The sequence below is a fragment of the Lepidochelys kempii genome, chromosome 5, assembly GCF_965140285.1.
Source record: "Lepidochelys kempii isolate rLepKem1 chromosome 5, rLepKem1.hap1, whole genome shotgun sequence".
In the NCBI taxonomy this organism is placed as follows: Eukaryota; Metazoa; Chordata; order Testudines; family Cheloniidae; genus Lepidochelys; species Lepidochelys kempii.
In genome coordinates, this window is record NC_136384.1 from 87,268,773 (window position 1) to 87,292,545 (window position 23,773).

Genomic DNA, 23,773 nt, shown 5'->3' on the forward strand with positions numbered 1-23,773 from the left:
CTGAATTTTAAAGAAGCTTTATTGAGGGCACAGAAACAAAACCATCTCGATGGGCAGAAAGAATGGCAAATATGGCAGGTGACCAGCTTGGCTTAACAGAGAAACCTTTGGTGAGCTTAAACACAAAAAGGACACTTATAAGAAGTGGAAACTTGGACAGATGACTAGAGAAGAGTATAAAAATATTGTTCGAGCATGCAGGGGTGTAATCAGGAAGGCCAAAGCACAATTTGAGTTGCAGCTAGCAAGGGATGTGAAGGGTAACAAGAAGGGTTTCTGCAGGTATGTTGGCAACAAGAAGTTGGTCAGGGAAAGTGTGGGACCTTTACTGAATGGGGACGCAAACTAGTGACAGGTGAAGTGGAAAAAAGCTGACATACTCAGTGCTTTTTTTGCCTCGGCCTTCACAGACAAGGTCAGCTTCCAGACTGCTGCATTGGGCAGCACAGTATGGGGAGGAGGTGAGCAATCCTCAGTGGTGAAAGAACAAGTTATGGACTATTTAGAAAAGCTGGACATGCACACAAATCCATGGGGCCAGATCTAATGCATCCGAGTGTGCTGAGGGAACTGGCTGATGTGATTGCAGAGCCCTTGGCCATTATCTTTGAAAACTTGTGGCGATCGGGGGAGGTCCTGGACAATTTGAAAAAGGCAAATATAGTGCCCATCTTTAAAAGGGGGAAGAAGGAGAATCCAGGGAACTACAGACCGGTCAGCCTCACCTCAATCCCTGGAAAAATCAGGTCCTCTAGGAATCTATTTTGAAGCACTTGAAGGAGAGGAAGGGGATCAGGAACAGTCAGCATGGATTCAGCAAGGGCAAGCCATGCCCGACCAACCTGATTGTCTTCTATGATGAAATAACTGGCTCTGTGGATATGGGGAAAGTGGTCGACGTGATATATCTTGACTTTAGCAAAGCTTTTGATAGAGTCTACCACGGTATTCTTGCCAGCAAGTTAAAAAAGTATGGATTGAATGAATGGACCATAAGGTGGATAGAAAGCTGGCTAGCTCATTGGGCTCAATGCATAGTGATCAAAGGCTTGTTGTCTTGTTGGCAGCCAGTATCAAGTGGAATGCCCCAAGGGTCAGTCCTGGGGCTGGTTTTGTTCAACATCTTCATTTATAATTTGGATGATGGGATGGATTGCATCCTCAGCAAATTCGCGGATGACATTAAACTAGGGGGAGAGGTAGATACACTGGAGGGTAGGGATAGGGTCCAGAGTGACCTAGACAAATTGGAGGATTGGGACAAAAGAAATCTGATGAGGTTCAACAAGGACAAGTGCAGAGTCCTGTACTTAGGATGGAAGAATCCGATGCACAGGCTGGGGACTGACTGGCTAAGCGGCAGTTCTGCAGAAAAGGAACTGGGGATTACAGTGGACAAGAAGCTGGATATGAGTCATCAATGTGCCCTTGCTGCCAAGAAGGCTAACGGCATATTGGGATGCATTAGTTAGGAGCATTGCCAGCAGATCGAGGGAATTCCCCTCTATTCAGCCCTGATGAGGCCACATCTGGAGTATTGTGTCCAGTTTTGGGGCCCCCATGACAGAAGGGATGTGGACAAATTGCAGAGAGTTCAGCGGAGGGCATCGAGAATGATTAGGGGGCTGGGGCACGTGACATACAAGGAGAGGCTGAGGGAATTGGCTTATTTTAGTCTACAGAAGAGAAGAATGAGGGGGGATTTGATAGCAGCCTTCAACTACCTGAAGGGGGGTTCCAAAGAGGATGGAGGTACGCTATTCTCAGTGGTGGCAGATGACAGAACAAGGAGCAATGGTCTCAAGTTGCAGTGTGAGAGGTCTAGGTTGCATATTAAGAAGCCCTGGAATGGGTTATCTAGGGAGACAGTGGAATCTCCATCCTTAGAGGTTTTTAAGACCTGCCTTGACAAAGCCCTGTCTGGGATGATTTAATTGGAGTTGGTCTTGCTTTAAGCAGGGATTGGACTAGATGACCTCCTGAAGTCTCTTCCAACCCTAATTGTCTATGATTCTATAAGGGCTGAGCCTCCTTCACAGCCTGGCCCACTCATAACAGGAGAGCATCCACGGTCCTGCTGCATTTTGAAGCTTTGTGCTTGCAATAGAGAGAGAGCAGGATTTGGGCCAAATAGGCAGAATTCACCAATAGTTAAGGCTGGTTTATCCTACCACAAACCTTTGCACAAAGGCCCCCATGAGAAAAAAAAAATCAGGGGGAAGATGTGATCACACAAGATGGTCATAACCTCCTTCGCACCAGATCCGGGGGGTCATATTACGAGATCCCCAAAAGAAGATGGTACTTGGTGGAATAGGGGCATACTTTAGAGAAGCTGGGAACATGGTGACTTGACACATCGTTTTAATAGTCTCTGGTGCAGGCTACAGTGTAAATCTACTCTCTGTCATGGGAACCCTGAGGAAATAGTAGTGATAGCTCTACCTGCCCTTCTTTGGGGTGAATGATCACTGTAGCACAAAATGCCTCACTGATGCAATGAGGGCCCCTAATAAACTGATAGCATTTCTCATGGATGCAGGCTTGTATCTATTATTGGGATATATATTAAAATGTACAGATCAAAACCCTTCTGAAAAATTGATCTAAACTAAAGCTTTTATACTCCCGTAACAAACCTTTGGACAGTTTAAAGAACACTGCAGTCCCAAGTTAATATCTTGTGTGCTAAATAACCACCCAAAGTATTTATTTTAACCCTCAAAATAAGCAATAGCATGCAGGAAAGGCTGACACAATCTTAATCAAGTGACATACATAGAATCATAGAATATCAGGGTTGGAAGGGACCCCAGAAGGTCATCTAGTCCAACCCCCTGCTCAAAGCAGGACCAATTCCCAGTTAAATCATCCCAGCCAGGGCTTTGTCAAGCCTGACCTTAAAAACCTCTAAGGAAGGAGATTCGACCACCTCCCTAGGTAACGCATTCCAGTGTTTCACCACCCTCTTAGTGAAAAAGTTTTTCCTAATATCCAATCTAAACCTCCCCCACTGCAACTTGAAGATCTTATTGAAGATCCTTCATTTATGGGTTAATGGTCAGTTCAAGTAGTACTCATAATGTAATTTTTGAGGCATTATTTTCTGATGGATACTAGGTTATTAGTTCCTACATTTACTTCACAAGCAAAGGTGAAATGCACTTTTGCTTCTACTCTTTGAGTTCCTACTACAAATGCTTGAGAAACATAATATATTCTCTCCAAAATGCGGTACTTCTAAATGCTTTACCAACTGAAAGTTTTTTTAGATACGGTGTATGAAGGAAGAGGAAAAGCAGGATGTGCAACAAATACATACGCTCCACATACTTAAAAATCACTATAAAGAATGGGGCACAGTGAGAACCCAGCAAAGACTCTGTCCTGGTGCACATGTGCAATATATTCTATCATATTGTCTGGCTTTCAATAGAGACTCTCATTTCCTACCTATCACCACAAGGGGTGTCCAGGACACATGTGAACGTGTAGCTTCTGTAAGCAAGCTGTACAGGGTAGTCTTGCAGTTTAGCCCTGAGTGATTCTGTGAAATTGGAGGAGAGATTCTTGCTGCTGCTCTTAAGGGATTGCTGTTGTTAGGGGAGGAAAAAAAGCAGATTTGGAGGTGTGTATGCATGTGTGAGCAGTTGCAGAGTGCATTTCACTGAGGAGTCTGACTACTGAGAAGCACTGAAAGGAGAGAGAGAGGAGGAAGCAAGAATAGGACTGAAGTGCAGAGCAGCTGTTTTCTAATACTCTAGTTCTTTTGGGTGCCTCAATAAATGTGAACATGGATTCTGTCACTGAAATCTTCTTCAAGCTGCTGTTTCTGTTATCTGTTCATAACTGGAAAACAATAGTGGCAGGAAATAAATGTAAGTATTACAAATGATTTAAAACTCAGACCAGACTGTTTTGAAAACTTCTGGGCTATTTTATTTGGCTTTGGAATAAATCTTGTTCTTGAAATAAATGCTTAATGCTTCTGAAAACATGACCACAAATAGCTAGCCTGAAAATGTTTCCTTGGCTGAGAAATGTCATTTTTTAAGTTCTAAAATCCGTCCTATATATTTATTTATACAATTCTATATACAAAATTCTATTGAGAAGTTCCAGTATAATCTGAAATTAATATTTTAGCAAGGAATTGCATGTTCCATCCCCATTTTAATTTTTGTTTCCTCTTGAGAAGTGCTGCATTTTACAAGGAATTGTGTCTTACATTGAAATTACTGGAAGACTTCTACTGTATGCTGCATCAGCTTGGCTTTTAGCAATTTATAATTTGGAAGGCTGGTATCTGCATCTCCTGAAACAAGCTGGCACTCAAATAAATCTGATGTCCAATAGTGTGCAGTTCGTGAGTAAAGCAAATGTAACAAAGAAAAATGTTGAGGACAAGATGTGCACTGACTGCTTAGAGAATAGTGTTCATATATGACTAAGGAAGAGGGCACCATCAGTAGCAGCAAAAAGTTGTGGGTTTGTTTTGTTTGTTTTGTTTTTTTAAATGAGTAAACCATAGTTAGCCAATAGGGTGGTATTGCAATATAGAGACAGTGATCACAATATGTAAGAGAACCTGTCCTCTAGAAGGCAGATCTGAGGTAAATGTGACTTAGCACTGGGATCTTTTGGTTTCAGTGTTGAATCAAGTCTGACCATTTTCACCCTAAATTAATTTATCAGACACTAATTTCTAAGCATGTCACCTGTTCAGTAATTGTTCTGAGTTCCTTTGGTTGTACTTTGTACTCAGTGGACCATAAGGATTTTTATTTTTGATACATCTGTTTGCCAGAACCTGGGAATGAGTGACAGCAGGGGATGGATGACTTGATGATTACCTGTTCTGTTCATTCTCTCTGGGACACCTGGCACTGGCCACTGTTGGAAGATCGGATACTGGGCTAGATGGACCTTTGTTCTGACCCAGTAGGGCCGTTCTTATCTATCAGAATAGTTGCCTAAATGTCAGATGCTTAAAATGAGCAGCCTGTTTTGTTTTGGTTTTTAATCCAGTTAAGGGGCTGGCTGTGCAGCGTATGAATGGGGTAGGTTGAAACAGTGACTGCATTTTAAGAATGTGAATGTTGGTGCTACTGGGAGAACATTCAGGAATAACTTTACAGCACTGTAGCAGGGAACAGCTCTGTGCAAACATCTAAGCCATGAGAAGGAAGTTAGAAGTGCTGTGTGCTATGTGTACTGAAGAGTTTTCCTTTGGACAGCTTGTAAACTAAACATGCTACCATGAGCCTGATGACATTGCAGCACCAAAATGATCTTGTGCTTTCATTCAGTAATCATATCTCATTTGATACTCAAGTGCATAGAGTAGCCCTAAACATGAATAATAAGCTCCTTTGGTAAAATACTCTGCTGCAATCCAGTCTAAGCTTTAATTCTCCATCATTCTGCATCGTATGGTTTATGAATACATTCATTTTCACAAAATCATAATTGAATCACACATTAATAGCATTTGGCAGTATGCACAAGACTAAATCAGATCAGAAAGGCATATTGTAAAATAGGACTTCCAGAATACAACAAAACAGTAAAGCACTAGAGGTCACTCTTACAATTTAAGAAACAAGGCGGGGGGGGGGGGGGGGGGGGGAGAATCAAGCTTTTCCCAGTATAGAATTATGAAGGGTCAAATAAATCAGGTGTGAACCACATTTATTGCATTTTCTCTAATACTTCTCAGAGAGAAGTCAAGCTAAGTTTATGTTGATAAATGAATGGCTATGTTAATACTTATTTTTTTCCTATTGAAAGTGATTTGCCTATATTACTTAGTAGTGAAAACATCCTTTCTAAGTAGGAAAATAAATTTACTCCCCATTTTACAGATGGTTAAACTGATGCTTGGAGAAGAGAAATAACTTGCTTAAATTCATTGAGAAAACCAGTGTCAGAGACAGGAATAAAATTTGGGAGATTTTTATCTCCACTAGGTTGTACCGCTCCCTCATTTCTCACAAGAACACAAAACATAATCCTGAAAAGGCACTTATTTCACATGGATAATTGTTTTTAAAGGCGCAGTGTACATCTGAGGTGGCAGATAATGTATTTAACAAAAAATGTAAGTTGTTTGTTTTCAAATGTCCTGGGAGAGTTGTGTCCCGTCCCCCAATTACTGCAAAACTATGCAGCAGTAGTTCTACTCTCCCTTTAACATACTTCACTTTCTTCATTAGAAGTTAACCACATGCTGAAATCCCTTTCAGAACTTGACTCTCCTATATGAATTAATGAATTCAAATAACTCAGAATAAACAGCTGTCACAATCAGATTCTTCGTTTGAATTTTCTTGGTTTTTAATATGATAAACCAAAGTTATTCTTAGAGAAAATGGGATGACATTTTCATTCTTCTACTAAATCTACTGTTCGGGTTTTTTTCTGGTGTTCCTTTAATGCCATATACTGAAGATCATACTTCAGTTTTTACTTTATCCTTACTCAAACTTCCATTAAAATAAATAAAAAAAACACCTGAGTAAGGAGATCTGGATTTCACCATAAAGTGTACATTCACAGATCTGAATTGCTTGTTGTATAGCAACTTTTTCTGAGTTTGATCATGATCTAGATTGTGAATACCCCTTTTTGACACACACTGATATGTTCTGAAGTTTTTCTTCTATCCATATTGTTCTGAGATATTCCTTCACTGCTTAAGGACATTTTAAAGTACACCATATCTGAAACTGAAAAACCGTATCATTTTGAAATTGAAACATGACATTTCTGTGGGTATATGTCCTTTCCTGAAGGATGACACTCTAAACGGTTTAGCATAGTAAGATAATGGTTATCACTGGGAACTCATACATTTTAAGTTCTGTACCAATAATGCTTCAGTTAAAGGTTTAAAAAGTAGTTACCTCTTCCCGGAGAATTAAAACTCCAATAGCATTTGAAAGGGAATTGACCTATACAGCCATAAATCAGACACCATGAAAAGTCATATAGAAGTTTTAAAATAAGGATCAAGGCAAGTACTCTTGTAAAGTTTTGTTCGTGGGGCCAGCAAACATTTTTATTTTATTTGAAGCTGGCTCCACAGCCATAAATCAGTCAGTTGGTAAATTAGCTCCTGGATGCTTGCCTGAAACTTGGTCATGAAACTCTGATAGGTACAGCACTTCCTTTGAAATTCTCTGAAAATGAAGTGTTGCATGAAACATAATTAAATCTCACACACATTTCAACTCAACTGTGACCAAAACTATTAAGGATGATTTGGGGAATGAATGGAAATACTGCCAACAAATTAAAGAATTCTCACATAAAATCTCTTCTCTGTATACAGGTGAAGACCGAAAGCATGTACTTCTGCTTCGAATGTCTTTCATATCTAGAAGAGTTTTTATTTTCCTTCTAGGTATACCCCTGAACTCAAACATTCATTGTTCTATGATAATGGCCATACTTTATGTAAGTCAGTCAACTGGTCTTTGTTTTGGAATTTCTTGTTAACATTACAGTACAGAACCTCTCTTTTGCTATTAGAGAGTAGTATCTTAATCATATTGAGTCTTTCATAGCAGAGTATTCAGTGGATTTGGAAAGCAAAAGAAAAAAAATCTAAAAATGAAATAGCTGTCTAAGCAGAATACAGTAGATTACATGTAACGTATACTATCAACTGGTGTCACACATTAGGGACTATTGTATATGTTCCTTTTAAAGTAGTTTTTCTCTTTGCCTGTCAGGAGTACTGAGTTCACCACTAACTTGTGCAAATATTAATGATACTACAGCTTCCAAACTCTAAGTATTATACTTTTTCTCTTTCAGTTTATAGATGAATATCCATTTATGGGTGGATAGAGAGAGAGAGATTCATAAATTAACTGCATCTCATAAAGTAATCATAACTATGGATCCAGTAAGAGTGCCTCCTTAAGACATGTATATACCTGTTTATGTGTAGCATAACGATAGAATGTAAGGAGTGGTGATATTCATCTGATAAATTTCACTTATGTATCTTTTGACAAGCTCACTTGTAGTCTGCCTAATCATCATCAACAGTAGGACTAGTTCTAACATTCAAAACTGAAGAGCAACTTCTAATAGCACCAATGGGGAAAAAAGGAAAAACAAAAAATCCCACCACCACATTGCTGGAGAAATGTTTCCTTCTTTCAAAAGTAAATTTTTCCCCAAAACTGACCGCTGGTATTCTATCAGTAGTATGTTAAAGGTGCAGTATCTCACAGAAATGAGAGCTTTGTTCTATGTGAAAGTTAGGAATTCTCTCCTCCCCTCACATTCGCAATCACCACCCTTTTCTATTAGTATTAACATTTAGTTGTGGATTTTTTTTTATGGTAGCACCCATTATTATGTGCTAGGTACTTTCCAAACACTCTAAAAGGACAATTCCTGGTTCAAAAAGATGATTATCTAAATATATCTTTTTAATCTTTCCAGTGGGACACAACTTTAATTCATATTTCAGATGTTATCAGACAACTTTTTCTGTATGAAACAGCTATCTTAGGCTATTTTAGAGGTTTCTGAAGTTCATAAATTATAATTTTCCTCTCCCTGAGACAAGCCTTCACTTTTAATTCATGTTGTTAAGGAATCCTGGTTTTACAGATGGAAGAATACCAAAAATAGTACCAATAGCATTGTTTAAAACTCTGACATATGTAAAATACTTTTTTCTGTAAAACATGCCCCATTCTGTATGCTTGTGATGGTGTGATGTGGTATAAAACATGCATTTGCACTTCTTCGACATGGTATGCATAACTAATTTGTGGTTTTGACACTAGTGAGTAATGTATCAATCCCAAATTGATGGTGATAATATTTTCATACCTCCACATGTCATCATGTACTGTCACTAATTTACTCAGACACAACTCAAGACCCCTTTTCCCCCTGAATGGAATGAATGTGAAACACAGTATTAAGAGAGAGAGGTTTTTTTTTAAATGTCAATAGTGCACTTGGGGCATAACCTAAAGAAGCTAATGGGAAATGTTGGATAGGAATGGTTTATAGTATGGGTGGGGGGTGCATACACGCACACAAATAGAAAGCTCAAGGTCTAATATCTTGTATGCAGTGTAGTTGTAGCTGTGTCGGTCCCAAGATATTAGAGACACAAAGTGGGTAAGGTAATATGTTTTACTGGGCCAACTTCTGTTTGGTGAGAGAGACAAGCTTTCGAGTCACATAGAGTTCTTCTGTGTAGCTTGAAAGCTTGTCTCTCTCATCAACAGAAGTTGCTCCAATAAAAGATATTACCTTATCCACCTTGTCTCTATAATATCTTTTAGAAAGACACTCAGTGGCCTTATCCTGATCATATTGACACCTTACATTTATGGCAATAAGAGCAGGATTGGGCTCCAAACCCTGTTTTTCAAAGTGAATTCTCTTCATGGTTCATTAGAAACTACTACTCTGCTTACAGTGAGCGGAGTAGTGTGAACTGGCAGATAAAAAATTATACCGCTTATGTTCCAGTTAATGAGTATTTTCAGTGCAATAATTTGAAAAATGATTGAAGCCTGGAAACTTTTGACATTTTTAAATAGATTTAAATTAGTAACTACAAAATTATTATTTAAAGACCATACCTATTTAATAGACCAGTGCTGAAAAGTACTTCTAAGGCTTTAAATCACAAAGGAAAGAAAAACAATATAGAAGGAGGTCTATCCAGCTGGGTAGCGGGTCTAGTTACTTTTTTATTAAGGATATCTTATTACTTGATAGTGTTCAAGAATAAGATATTGCTTGTTCCTAACTGGTAAAGTGCCTGTTTGTTTCTATAACAGTGTTTGTGCAATTAGTATATTTACTTGTGTGATCTTGAGGGAAAATTGGATTAGAAACAGCATGTTGGAATATTTGAATTTATGCAGTTAACCAGTAACTTATATCTTGCACTTTTAGACGTTTGAATCAGTCCACAATTAAATACCAATGAGAAAAGATTTAAAGGAATAATAGATTTTTAAAGTGTAATTTTATAGGGGAAAAACTGTTTCAGCACGAGTCCTTTATCCACAAGGATATTATTCAATAATAATAAAAAAAAAATCACCTCTTGTATGAAACTGTTGAAATGTACTCGACTTTATTCCTTGGCTGTGGCTGAATTTAATGGGTTGATCTGTTCAAAGTTACTGCAAAAATACAGTTTTTAGGAGAAATCTGTGAAATCTCACAACACACTCTGAGTTATGCAATATGAAGTACATGGTATTACTCAGATGCTGAGTAACTGAACAAAACACCAAACTAGCAGATTACGTGGAACAGCTTAATATGAGAACAAGTCTGTAGGACGCTGCTTTGGGCAAAAAGAAGACATCCAGGTGATATTTTACATTGATAAACATAATGTAGGTAGATTGTATTCCATGTTGGGAGCCTAATGCATCTGAGTTAACTCACCTGCAGTGTAATTTCTATGTGTCAGTCTCCTGTGGTTTGATTAAATGTGATCAGTATGTGTAATCTGTAATTACTGTAGGAGACAAAAAACTCAGCAACTACACATGTTCTTTTCACAGTAGCATATATTGAAGTAAAACTAATTATAATACAAAAAGATTTTTGTTACACTGCCAGAAATTTTCCTTTAGCACTAATTAAATAGAAGTGTTAAGAGTGTACGTTGTAATCTTTCTAGTTTCTCACTGTGTATCACTAATTATCTAGTATGCCTTATTTTTAAGGTACGTGGTGGCCTCTATTGGTTTCTGTGTCGACACAAAGTGTCCATATAAATCATGGCTTCAATAACTGGCCTATCTATGCCATGTCCTATTGATCAGCTTGTAAACAAGTGTGGGTGCATAGGAGCTGAAGGACACCAAAAAATAGTCATCTATCCTACTTGTTCCCCTGTGCTGTGTTTGGACACAGATGCACACCTTGCCCTCTTCTGAGAAGAACTATTCAGGCTAGTGCAGATGCTGGCCCAAGACACACCAGAGGCAGTGGGTAATGGCATAGTTGTGAGAGCCACTGAGTGGGAAGAGTGGAACACTGGGTGAAATCCTGGCTCCGCTGAAGTCAATGGCAAACTCACTGATTTCAGTGGGACCACTATATCTAATCACTTTCCGCATCACCCGCTATTATAGGCTGTGATTTAAAGGCACGATTTAACCCAAAGCCTGCTAGAATTTAATGTTGTCTTTGTGCTGATGGCTTTTTTTAATAGCAGAAAGCAACTTGTGTAAAAAGGGGTGTGACTGGTCAGTAATATACTACAGCCTCCACATTCCCCTCTGTCACAGTGATAAAGCAGAAAAGATTCTCAGTGCCATTATACATCTTTATACAGTCTGAAAGACCTGACATTCTGTAAGCCAGTAAACCGTATGTCTCACTATAACTCTTTTCACTGATCAATGGAGGGATTCCTAGCTACTGTACAGAGGAAATCAAAATCTCTAGTTGGAAAGCATTTTGTAATCATGCCAAGAGTACTGATTGTTTTCTTTAAAGAAACATTCACTCATTTCCGTAACTAAGAAATATTCTTGAAAAGTGAAAAGCTGTACACCAGATCCTGAAGTCCTTACTCAGGCACAACTTTCATGGAGATCAATGGGATTTTTGCCTCACTAAAAATTGAATAAGAGCCTCCAGACATACTAGCAAGCAGTGATATTCTAGACGCTTTGGGTGTAACTGAGCTATTCATCACCTGTCTATATGAAAGTGTGATGGGTAACTGCCTTTTCATCCTGTCTTGTTCAGAGGATTCAGATACGGAGCTAGGCTGCTGATATGAATTACCCACTTATCCAAATTGACTAAAGAGAAACTGGGGGATGGGAGGAGACTGTTGGAATAACTTTAGGTTGTTCCCTTGCTTATGAAATCGCTCTCTTGAGATGTGTGGAACCAAAAAAGCTGCCAGTGGGTCTATGAGATGATGGGTAGAATTTTTAAAAGCTTCTAAGTGGTGCTGAGCCCAAGACTACCATTCAGAGCCCCATTTTCAAAAGTCACGTAAGCACTAAAGAGCCAAGTCCCACTGACTTTTAATGAGACTTGGGGGGCCAGCCCAAGACACTGGAATGACCTCTCACAGGATCTAAGGACTATCACAACCTCACCATCTTGCACTCCAAGTGCAAAGAGCATTTCTTTGACCTTGCCTTCTCTAATATAAACACATAGCAATGGGGGTGTGTGTGTTTGTTTATTTCTTAATGTTTTTCACTCTATTATTCATGGGATTTCAAACTCAGATCTTTATTGTACAGTGACGCTCACTAGAGAGGACAGAAGGAACTTGAAAATGAAGTCATATTGTTTGAAGGACAAGACTCTACTTAATATAGGCAAAATGGGCTAAGCTAAAGACAACTCAATAAAATTAAAAAAATGCTTTTTTGTAGTGAAAAAGTAAACGAGCAAATGAGTCAGACATTTCCATGTATCTGTTCAAACTAGCTGCAGTCTGCCCAGAAAAGGGCTTCATGCCATAGATGACAGGTTTCAGAGTAACAGCCGTGTTAGTCTGTATTCGCAAAAAGAAAAGGAGTACTTGTGGCACCTTAGAGACTAACCAATTTATAAGTGAGCTGTAGCTCACGAAAGCTTATGCTCAAATAAATTGGTTAGTCTCTAAGGTGCCACAAGTCCTCCTTTTCTTTATGCCATAGATGTTAATTCCATGAGCCTATTTTTTAGTACTGTTCATTCCTGATCTAGTGATAAGCTGCTATGTAGAGTGATGCCATCTCTGCTGTCCCTCTCCTTTCTCCCAGAGTTAGGTACTTTTCATCTTTTTCACTTTTAGGTGGAGTCTTTTTTATATATATAAAATAACTGGAGAAAATATTTCTTGCACTCTTTCATCCTTTAGAAACTGTAGTAGAAAGTGTGTCTGTTTTAGTCTCCTGTGTATTACTCTCTGCAGAATCACTACTGTCTGGGATTGGACTGTGCTTTTTCTCTCCCAGTTTCCAATTCTTCTTTATGTTACAGATTCTGTTTGAGTCTTTTTTTTTTTTCCATGGTGTCACAAATATTCCAGGAAATGGTTAACCAATACATTATTTTTAAAAATGAGAGATTTATGACTCTTTCACACCTGTGCTCTTATGTGTCCTTAACAGACATGTTATGTTATGGTCTCTTGTGTCTGCACTTATAACATATTGTTTATCCGCATGATAGAAATAAATGTTGAGATCCCAAATCTGAGGTTGGGTAAATATGCTTTGCTCCAGGTCCCTGACACAAAGCAAACTTGATCAGTAGCAGATCTGGCCCCTAGAGGATTCCGGTGTAATGGAGATACTGTAGTGGCTCCTACATCACTGCCCTTTCCAGCTGCTAGCATCAGGGAGTGGGTGTCCCTCTGCCTTGGTGATCCCAGCTACTAGAACTATACTTAAGGCCATGAGCAGCCCTGAACAGAAATGGGGAAGACAAAGGCAAGTCTACAGATCCATTCACCCTCTTCTACGGCCGGCAGATCAGATTGTGTGTAAAGGGAAGCACATGTTGCACCTTTTCAAAGCATAGTCCTATAAGATGGTGAACGTTTCTTGTATTGAGTCTCTTCAGCAAACATGGGAGATGGTTAAAGGTTCTCAAGCTCTTAGAGCAGCTGCTCAGCGTGTTTCCCAACTTCAGCTTTAAAAAAATGGCTTATACTCTTCAGCAAACTGCTAGTGAAAGCACATGAAAACCAGTATCTGAATCTCCATCTACTTCATCCTGAAATCTGTATTTCTTCCAGTCTGAGAATTTGTCAGTTTCTCCTGATTCTGATTCAAATAAAAAAATCAAATCGGACTCCATTGCACAGGTAAAAGAGAACATAGGTAAGGAGGTGGAAATGTGCTTTTCCTTGAGATCTGAACAAAAACTTAATTTCCAAAAACTTAACCTTAGACTCAGAAGAAAATCAGTCAAGAAATCAAAACGCCCTTTAAAACAATGGGCCTGATTCATCTCTCTGTGTCACCAGTTTTAGACTGTGTAATCTTATTGATATCATTTGGGATACTCCTGATTTATATCCACATATGAGAAGAATCTCCAGCAAATTGACATTGATATGGATAGTGTTGCTCATCTGATACCAGTTATGAAAGTGGACCTGTGCAATATGAGGAACATAATGCAAGCACTAGTGGTCTGAGTGCTGGGAGGGAGGGATGAAGATGATGATAAAATAGGGTTTTTCTGTGTCCATCTTCTGTGATTCAAAGATGATGGTGGGATGCACCAAAAAAGCTGTACTTCCTGATTCTACTTCCCCAGCATATTCTTCATCACCAGAATACACACTGTTTCACTCCTCAGTGTTTAATACTAATATTTGTTACTGTTCTGAATTGAATTAACTGAGCTGCACACTGTACAGTTTTTGCACAGTGCCCAGATTATGCACTGTCATATTGCAAAATATTTGAAGTATCCTCTTATATTCAGTTTTCTTCTCATCTGTCTTTCACCATTACACTAGGAACCATCTGTCCCAGATCTGGTTGAGCTCCTCCAGGTCAGACACCTGTCAGACTGCTGTGGAGATCCAACTGCTGCATCTGGTGCTTAATTTGTAATGAAAGAGGTGCTGGGGCTCATCCAATTTTTTTTTTTTTTTTTACTTTCCTAACTGATGTGGCAAGCCAAAGTGTGCCAGGATTATAAACTGCCAAGCCTAGAGGTGCCAGGGCTCACCCGTGGCAAGCCCTGGCACAAATTAAAGCACTGGCTGAATCTCATATCCTTAGCTTGTTGGGGCTTCACAGAGTTTAGGCATTGTCCCTGGCTTTTGGCCAGGTAGGTATGCACTCTGGATGTACACCTTTTGTCTGACATCCCTCTTGGCAGTGGGGACCCTCCAGTCAATTTCCTAGGCCCTGGAACTTCTGCCAGTTCTGTCAAGCCTCCCCATCAGCTCTTGTGTGTTTACCACAATCCCACAAATATTTTAACCTTCTGTTTTACAGTTTATCTCATTACATTACACCATCGTTCATCAGTTGTTAATCACTGAGGTGAAAACCCTCTGTAGGAAATGCCCTTCTCATCACTGAGCATCACATATTCTTCACTGTTATGTGGTGCATATCAAAAAAAGAAGCTACATACAAAAGTTACTGTTTTGGAGCCTCCTTTAAGGACAGACACTTACCTCCTGAAATGCTGATACGCATGAGGAGGTCTTTTTGAATCCACTTCAATCACTTTAAGAAAGTTCCCAAGAATGTTGCTTTCCTTTCAGTAACTCATTCAGAAGGAATTCCATGTCCTACATGACTGAGCATATCATTTATCAAAAAGTAGCAGTCACTGAATGTGTCATGTAAGAGATGGTTAGAGTGTGGTCGTCTTCTGCCCAATTGACCACGGAGGAATACTTCTAGCGGATTTTTGAAGAGTTCATTATGGCCCTCAGTAGTTCAATATTGAAAATATAGCATTAATTAGTGTTCCCACTTATTCAAATATTCAGGGGGGTATCTAAATGAGGGGAAATCCAGACATTAGTCAGGCGTCCCTTGTATCAGAGATGGATGATGATTATTTCAGTTCTAATTTCCCCTCCCCTACACAGGGTCTGTGATTTCTTAACGTTAGTGTATTAACTTTTAAGAATATTTTAGCTCTTAATATAAAATGTTCTCCTCAGAGCTTTGGATAAAAATAGGAAATGTGCATAGCAGCATTAGGCTTGATCAAACTTGGATCAATGTGTTTGCTTAGAAATAACATTTAAATATACAGATAATTCATTTCAAATAATGTATTAACATTTTTGTCTCTCTTGAGTGTTTTTTGGTATTGGTTTTGCTGCTTAGAAATGTGTGGTTTTGGTTTTTTTTTTAATCAAGTGCAGAATGTCTTATGATGCCAAGGAAAAAAAATGTACATGATTAATCAAAAGCAAGTTTTGAAGAACCACTGCTCTGAGTTACTGAGGCAGTATATTTTATAACCCTTCCCCCTACTCTTCCAATATAAATCACAAGCCCAAATGCCAGACTGTAATTTTCCTGTAGCAGCAATGTTTTCCTAGCATGTTCTCCAACGGTTGGAATTGTCTCTGGCTCAGACATATGGTTTGGATGCTGATGAACTGCCTTGGCTATTGTGCTCTGTGTGGTGGTTCTGATCCTAAAAAATCTGGAGTTTTCCACCCATTGTACTGAATACTTGTAGAAAGATTCTTCCATAGTAGTTATTCACTTGGGATTTCTGTGATTATTTGAATGTATTAAAGTATGAGTGCTGACAAATTTTAAGAAGTGACCAATGGTTAACTTAAAATATATTAAGAGTCAATTTTTAAAAGTGACTTCAACCTGCTGGACCTATTTTGCAGGCACCATCTTTTATACAGATAAATAGACTAAAATGCAAAGGGTGTTTAGGCATGTAACTGTCATTTGCAGCTGCAGTGTTGCCAAATCTCATGATTTTATCATGAGTCTTATGATAATTTGGTGTTTTCCTTAAAGCCCTGGTTTTCAAATGATTGCTTGAGAATCTCAGCTTTCATTTTAAAAAAGTAAGCTTCTAGCCCATATGGTTGTGGAGGAAAGCCAGAAAACGTTAAATCAATACACCCTAAAGGCTCAGTAACGAGGGGGCAAATAAAAAGAACTCAATTCATTGGATTAAAAAAAATCTGATTTTAAAACTGGCCTCAATGTTTCGGAGTCTGACCCATAAATTTTGAACACCCCGGGGGTTGGCAGGACTGCACATGCAAATGATAGTGAACCCCAGATGATTTTTTTTACATTTTGAGACCAATCAGAGCTGTTTTACCTAGTTCTACACTGGCAAACAACATAATGAGATACAATTTTTGTTAGCTTTAAAAAATGCTTAATTCTCATCTCATCTCATTCCTTGCCACCCTAATGTGGTACTATTGAACATGGCCATTCCTCTTCATAACTCAGGAGTTTCAGCTTCTGAAAATGTGAATTCATTTCAGCAGAGTATGCGCAGGCATGACAAACAGTTTAGGAAGGAGTCTGTTATTTTTAACAGTTCTAGTGGGACTAGCATGCCTTTTAAGTTGATTGGTGAATTTCATTTACACTGTCCAGAAGGTGCCCAGATGGAGAAGCTTCCTGATCACTCTGCAGGTTTTGTGAATGAAGCATGTTCTAAAGCACACTAGCACTGCTAGATTTGTGTTTAGAAACTGTTGCTTACAGGTGTAGCATGGCACCAACAAAGTTGTGGAAAGAACTACAGTTGAACATGGCTGGTATTATGATTCATGGGATCATAAGTTACTGAGCAGCAACTACCTGGTTTTCCAGTACAGCCTTTCTGCTTCTAGTATTGTGTACCAACAGATATGTTGGTTTATATTCTGCTGTTTATGGTTAGTAATGATTAGGTCCCTACCAAATTCACGGCTATGAAAAACCTGTTACAGACTGCAAAATCTTGTCTCCCTCCCCCACCTCCCTGTGAAATCTGGCCTTGTGTGTGCTTTTACCCTATACTATGAGGGAGATCAGTGTTTCTCATACTGGGGGTCCTGACGCAAAAGGGAGTTGCAGGGGGGTTGCAAGGTTATTTTAGGGGGTTGTGGTATTGCCACCCTTACTTCTGCACTACCTTCAGAGCTGGGTGACTGGAGAGCAGTGGCTTCTGGACAGGTGCCCAGTTCGGAAGGTGGCACCCCACCAGCAGTAGCGCAGAACGAAGGGTGGCAGTACCATACCATGCCATCGTTCGTTCTGCCCTGCTGCTGGCGGTGGCTCTGCCTTCAGAGCTGGGCTCCCAGCCAGCAGCCATCACTCTCCAGCTGCACGGCCCTGAAGGCAGCGTCGCCGCCAGCAGCAGTGCAGAAGTAAGGGAAGCAGTACTGCAACCCCCCCTACAATAACCTTGCGACCCCCACACAACTCCTTTTTGGGTCAGGACCCCTACAGTTACTACTCTGAAATTTCAGATTTAAATAGCTGAAATCATGAAATTGATGATTTTTAAAATCCTATGGCTAGTGTGAAATTGACCAAAATGGACCGTAGGTAGCTTCTGGGCTGCTCCTAGTTGTGCCAGTAGGATAGGTTCCATACACCATATCCCTTCTCTCCCCCCAGGATAGCCCCCTACTCTGAAGCACACTTGAGCAAACAGAGGAATTCTCTGTTGGGCATTTGCAGCCAGATTATGGCCCTATTGTATGTACCACATAAAAGATTACTCCTTAAAACCATTGATTCTGGTGACATGTTGCTATTTAAATTGTCCATTTGTTCCTTTTGACACTCCAGTATCCCACGCAACAAATCACTAAAACAAATTGTTGTTTTCCTGCAGTGGTCCTGAAGCAGTTGAAAAATGAGTTTGCTGACCTGATAGCAAAAAATATGTGATCTCTTATTGAATTTCAGTTTGACGGGTGGGTGGGTGGGTAACCAATATAGTATATCTTCAGAAAAGGCAAAAGTGCTGATCCCAGGAATTAGACTACTGAGCCTTAGTTTAACACTGGATAATTTGTTGAAACAAAAATGAAATATAGTTTTGTATAAATACTTAAGCTGATGTCTCTATCGTATCATATCTTCTGTAATGGAAAGCTGTGCTTCTCTTGTCTACTAGAATTCCTTTTGAGTGAGTTGACAACATAGTATAAAGTAGAATCAATAACAGAAAGCAGAATTGGTGGTGTTCCAAATTGGAGTGTGTAGGGAAATCTAAGACGACAATGTAGAATGGAATTGCCTTCAGCAGGTGGCTCCCTCCACATCAATGCATAATGCGTTTTTGGGTGTGGGACTGAGGAAGGCTGGGGCATGATCAATGAATGAATATTACATTAGCTAAAGTCACAGAGGAAGGGGACACAACATTCATGAAAGGTAATACAAACCTGAGTAGTATCCTGAGGAATAAGATTGTCATCCCCAACCTCAACTAATCACTCCTGCTCACAGCCTGCATATAGAAAGCAGTGAACGTCATACAGATTCTTCCCCTCTAGTTTTATTATTTTATTGACATATTGATAAGAGAGATGATAATTTGGCTAAGGATGTTAGAGCTGAGTGGGTTTGGCTGCATAATTACACAGGCAAATTTCTCCCACTGTCCAATGCTTCTTATGGAAATACAGTTATAACACTGCAGGGTTACTTTTGCTGTGCAAGTAAATTGCAAAATAAATTATGTCTCAAAGGCACTATTAATTTTCTAAAACTATTTAGTGATGTGATGCATGATGATGATTCATGTTGGAATACACAGCTAGGTAGTATTATAACTGTGAGACCATATGTAAGTAATGTAGAAAATCTTTTAAGTGTCTTTCTTATTTTTTTCTGTGTATCTTTTGATACATCATATCAACCTGATTCAATGTTGTAGATGGATACCAAAACAAACAATTATACATATTTGTTGTCTATAAGCAAATTTACTTCCATGCATATTGTTCTTTTCTACCTATAGAGGTATAGAGGAGGATCTGGTCCATGTAAGCACAGTGTACTTGAATTATGTCTATCCCCTTTAAGTACAAATGACACATGTTGATTTTATAGGTGTTATTATATGCCTTTAAAATAAGGTTTATTTCAACTTTTCAGATCCTGCAGGTTTTATTGAAACCATATTTTGAGAGAGAGTATAAAACACTTTATAGTTTAAGGCTAAAATTATATATATGAGAAAGCAAAGAAAATCCATATTTAATAAACCTTTTTACTTTAAAGAGAAATGGGGTTGCTGTTACAATAAGTGAAATATCTTAACAAACATAACCACAATGTACATGTTAAAAATTATTGGTCAGTGAATAGTGTGGTTTTTATAAAATCAATGTGCTCAGAGTTCTTAAATTACCTCATGAAATAAGTGATGTTTTATAAATATTTAATGTTTGCTTTTGAAATGTACCAATTGTTTCTGGAAATTCCTCTGATGTATAATGAATTGTATTATGGTAGAGTAGTCCTATTTCATATTGTGATCTCTCTTGATTCACTCTGATTTTTATATAAATTTCGTATCCATCTTTGTGAAAGCTAGATAAATAAGTAACAGTCCTGCTGTGAATCAATAGGTGCTTTGAATTTAGTAAAACTAGTGCATCAAAACTATGACACTCATCCTACAAAACAACGTAGAGCCCTTCAGTGTTCGAGACTCCCCTTGTCACTGAGTTCCTGAGCAGAGTTTTTGGTTGAACATGATTGCTTTTTTGTTACGTCCTATACTGTGTAAAAAGTGTTCACTTAAGCGAATTCAGCTTTGAACCATTAATTTTTCATACAAAATTTTATCAGGTTTCAAACTCTGACAGCTAAAACTTGTATATGTAGAAAAGTAACAAGCTGTAGTTAGATTATTCATATACATGTATATTTATTTATTGGGAATCCTGGGAAAACACTACCTTAGGTTGAAGCAATTTAATTTTGCATTTTTCCCAATATAATTTTTTAAAAAATGATTAAATTTTCCATCATTGTATCAGTAAAGGCATATAATTTTGAACATGAGTTAAATGGAATGATTGTTTTATGAGCATTACTTTGGCGCATTCCCAATTTTTAGGTACGGTTATGTAAATTTTAACAACTTTTAGCTAACAATTACAACAAACAAGAATACAAATTCTGTCATTTAATAGTGCTGGGATGAAATTTAATAGTGGAAAGTGCAAAGTCATGTATTTAGGGAATAACAAGATTTTTTTTCTATAGGCTGGGGACTTACCAGTTGGAAGTGACAGAGAAGGAGAAAGAGCTGGGTGTACTGGTTGATCACAGTATGATGATGAGCTGCAAATGTGATGCAGCAGTGAAAAAGGCTAATGCAGTCCTAGCATGCATCAGGCGAAGTATTTTCAGTAGAGACCGGGAAGTGTTGTTACCATTATACAAGGCACTGATGAGACCTCATCTGGAATACTGTGTGCAATTTTTGTTTCCCATGTTTAAGAAAGACTAATTCAAACTGGAACAGGCGCAGAGAAGGGCTGCTACGATGATCTGAGGAATGGAAAACCTACTTCATGAGAGGAGACTCAAAGAACTTGGCTTGTATAGTCTTAACATAAGCAGGCTGAGGGGAGATATGATTGCTCTCTTTAAATACATCAGTGGGATAACTTAAATAACTCCTTCCCCGCCCTGGTGTTTAAGTTGCAATATTGATACAAGAACAAATGGATATAAACTGGTCATCCACAAGTATAGGATTCAAAGTAGCCAAAGGTTTCTAACCATCAGAGGAGTGAAGTTCTGGAACAGCCTTCCAAGGGACAAAAATCCTAACTGGCTTCAAGACTGAGCTTGATAAGTTTATGGAAGGGATGGTATGATGAAACTGCCTAATATGGCATATAGCTGATCTGTGACTGCTAGCAGTAAATGTCTCCAGTGAAGGGTGATGGGACACTAGGTGGGAAGGGCTCTGAGTTACTACAGAGAATTCTTTTCCAGGTATCTGGTTGGGGTGGGGTGTCTTGTCCACACACTCAGGGTATAACTGATTACCATAAATGGGGTCTGGAAGGATTTTTCCCCGGGACAGATTGGTTGAGGGCCTGGGGGATTTTTGTCTCCCTCTGCAGCATTGGCACCGGTCTCTTGCCAGTTTAAGCTAGTGTAAATGGTGGATTCTCTCTGTAACTTGAAGTCTTTAAACCATGATTTGAGGACTTCAGTAACTCAGCCAGAGGTTAGGGGTCTATCATAGTGAGTGGGTGAGATTCTGTGGCCTGCAATTTGCAGGAGATTAGACTAGATGATCACTTCTGACCTTAATGTCTCTGAGTCTATAGTACCTAACTAAATGAAAATAGAAAAAAATTATCAAAGAATAAAATTAAAACTTGAGCAATATTTAACATTAAGTTCCAGAAAGTAACAGTATCCTGACATATCTTCCCCTATCATTGGTTTTATAATGTGATACTGAAGACAAGTAGGCCTATTTCTTAAGTTAAAATAAAAGTTGTAAAGTTTTTTTTTAAAAAAAGGAAAAAACCCTAAACATTTAAAAATTGCTTTTAAAAAAAAGTTACACCATTTGAATTGAATTTGACTGGACTCCCTGCTTGCAGTTTTTAGATGATGATGTTGAAAACACATTTTCCAATGTGTGTGTTTATTTGAAAAATGCATAAACTCTGAAGAATAAATTTGTATGGATACGTGTTCAGCAAAGGAAACTAAGCACGTAACTGCTATGAGCACTACTGGGGGATGAAGAGTTACCATATCACAGGAGCCAACTTTTCATTTATTTTATTTTTTCCTGGCAGGTACTCTGATTACTCAGGTAATCCTTTCCCCAAATGCTAGGGATCTTAGGACCCTTCAAATGAAGAATACTAAACTTATTTACAGACAGCCAAAACTACAGCATTTTGTGCAAGATCTCAGTCCTGACACAGCCTTTCTCCAATCATGGATTTTTCCCACTAATATTTATGGCACCATTAGCGCATTCAATTAGCTCTCTTCTCTCTCTCTCGTAGATCATACCATATACCATTCTTTAATTCTTACCTTCTTGAGTCTCCATTATTATAGTACATTATTTTTATTGCTGTATTTCTTATCATAACAAACATCCCTCTTGGTAAGACTATGAATAACCATAGAAGCGCACAGGTTCTGACTCTGAGACTTGTTTCCTATCCCATCAAATGAGAACTCTTTCCAAAGGGTGAAATTCTCCCTCACAAAAGGCCATCTAAACTATTTAAACCCCCCTTTGAAAAGGGAGGAGACAGAACATAAATGAATTGGTGTTCCATTGGGGGGTGTGGGAGGCGGAATGGTGACTTGCTGCTGGGTCTAATAGTTGATGTGAATGGGACTGGTAACAGGGATCTGGAATGGGAACTACTTGATCTGTGCTTATGTCTATCTAGGATCCCAAATACAGGGTGTGGAACAACCAGTCCCCACTGCCTGTGAAATCGGCCATATAAAATCGATGATTCAGGCTTTGTTTCTAATGCCTAGGAAGTAAAAAGTTGTTACTGAGGGACAAATTCTGTCCTCATTTACATCTCTGAATATCTTAGGGATGTACATGCAGTTCAGTTTTTGTTACATGACAGTCACAAGTTGTTTCTCTGTCAGACACCTTTTTCTACAATTGTACTGTAGATACCATTTGTGTAGCATTGTATAGTGTTCTGTACTACTCCATGCCAGAGTCTACTGAAGACAACTGACTAAATATTGCTCTCAATTATACTGGATAAGCTATCATAGCAGTATTGAGATTAATGGGGCTGCATCCATGTAACTGAGAGAAGAACTTCACCTCATAAGTCTATTGCACTGAATAATTGGCATGTGGACTGTAGGAGCTCATGGACTGATATTGGAAAACAGCCATTCCAACTCAGCTGACAGGTTGGCTGAAATTTACAAGTGTTCTAACAGCTCAGATGGAGGCTGCCAGATGCTGCTTCCGTTCAATTTCCTATGAAAACTCATGTTGGACATGCAAAAAATAACTACTTTAAAATAATCACCTGACATGAATGAATAAATAATGGGTGAAGACAGCATGGGCTATAATGCAGTTCAGGTGGTAGTCTTGAATTCATTCATAAATTAAATACTTTTAATATTGAGCTGATCAGTCATCTCCTCTGTGATCAGCTTTTTACTATTTTTTTCATTTCTTTTTTCAATATTGTAAAAATCTGTAACCTTTTAGGGACAAACTCTGCTTACCTCACACAAAAGTAATCCCAGTGAAGTCACTGGGCTACTTTTATTTACATAAATCATCT

At 38.7% G+C, this 23,773-nt stretch overlaps 1 protein-coding gene across 5 annotated transcripts in view; it reads left to right on the plus strand.

The window, feature by feature from the left end:
- Window positions 1–3,485: 3,485 nt before the first annotated feature.
- The window catches only part of CNTNAP4 (contactin associated protein family member 4), a 310,922-nt gene continuing 290,634 nt past the window's right edge, over window positions 3,486–23,773 (plus strand). Inside the window, exon 1 of one of the 5 annotated variants that reach the window (XM_073344939.2) lies at window positions 3,486–3,878. In XM_073344939.2, coding sequence (XP_073201040.1) covers window positions 3,794–3,878 — 85 coding nt within the window. In that variant the 5' untranslated portion in view covers window positions 3,486–3,793. The remainder of the gene's footprint in view (window positions 3,879–23,773) is intronic. The other 4 variants (XM_073344938.2, XM_073344935.2, XM_078852861.1 and 1 more) reach the window with 4 other exon arrangements.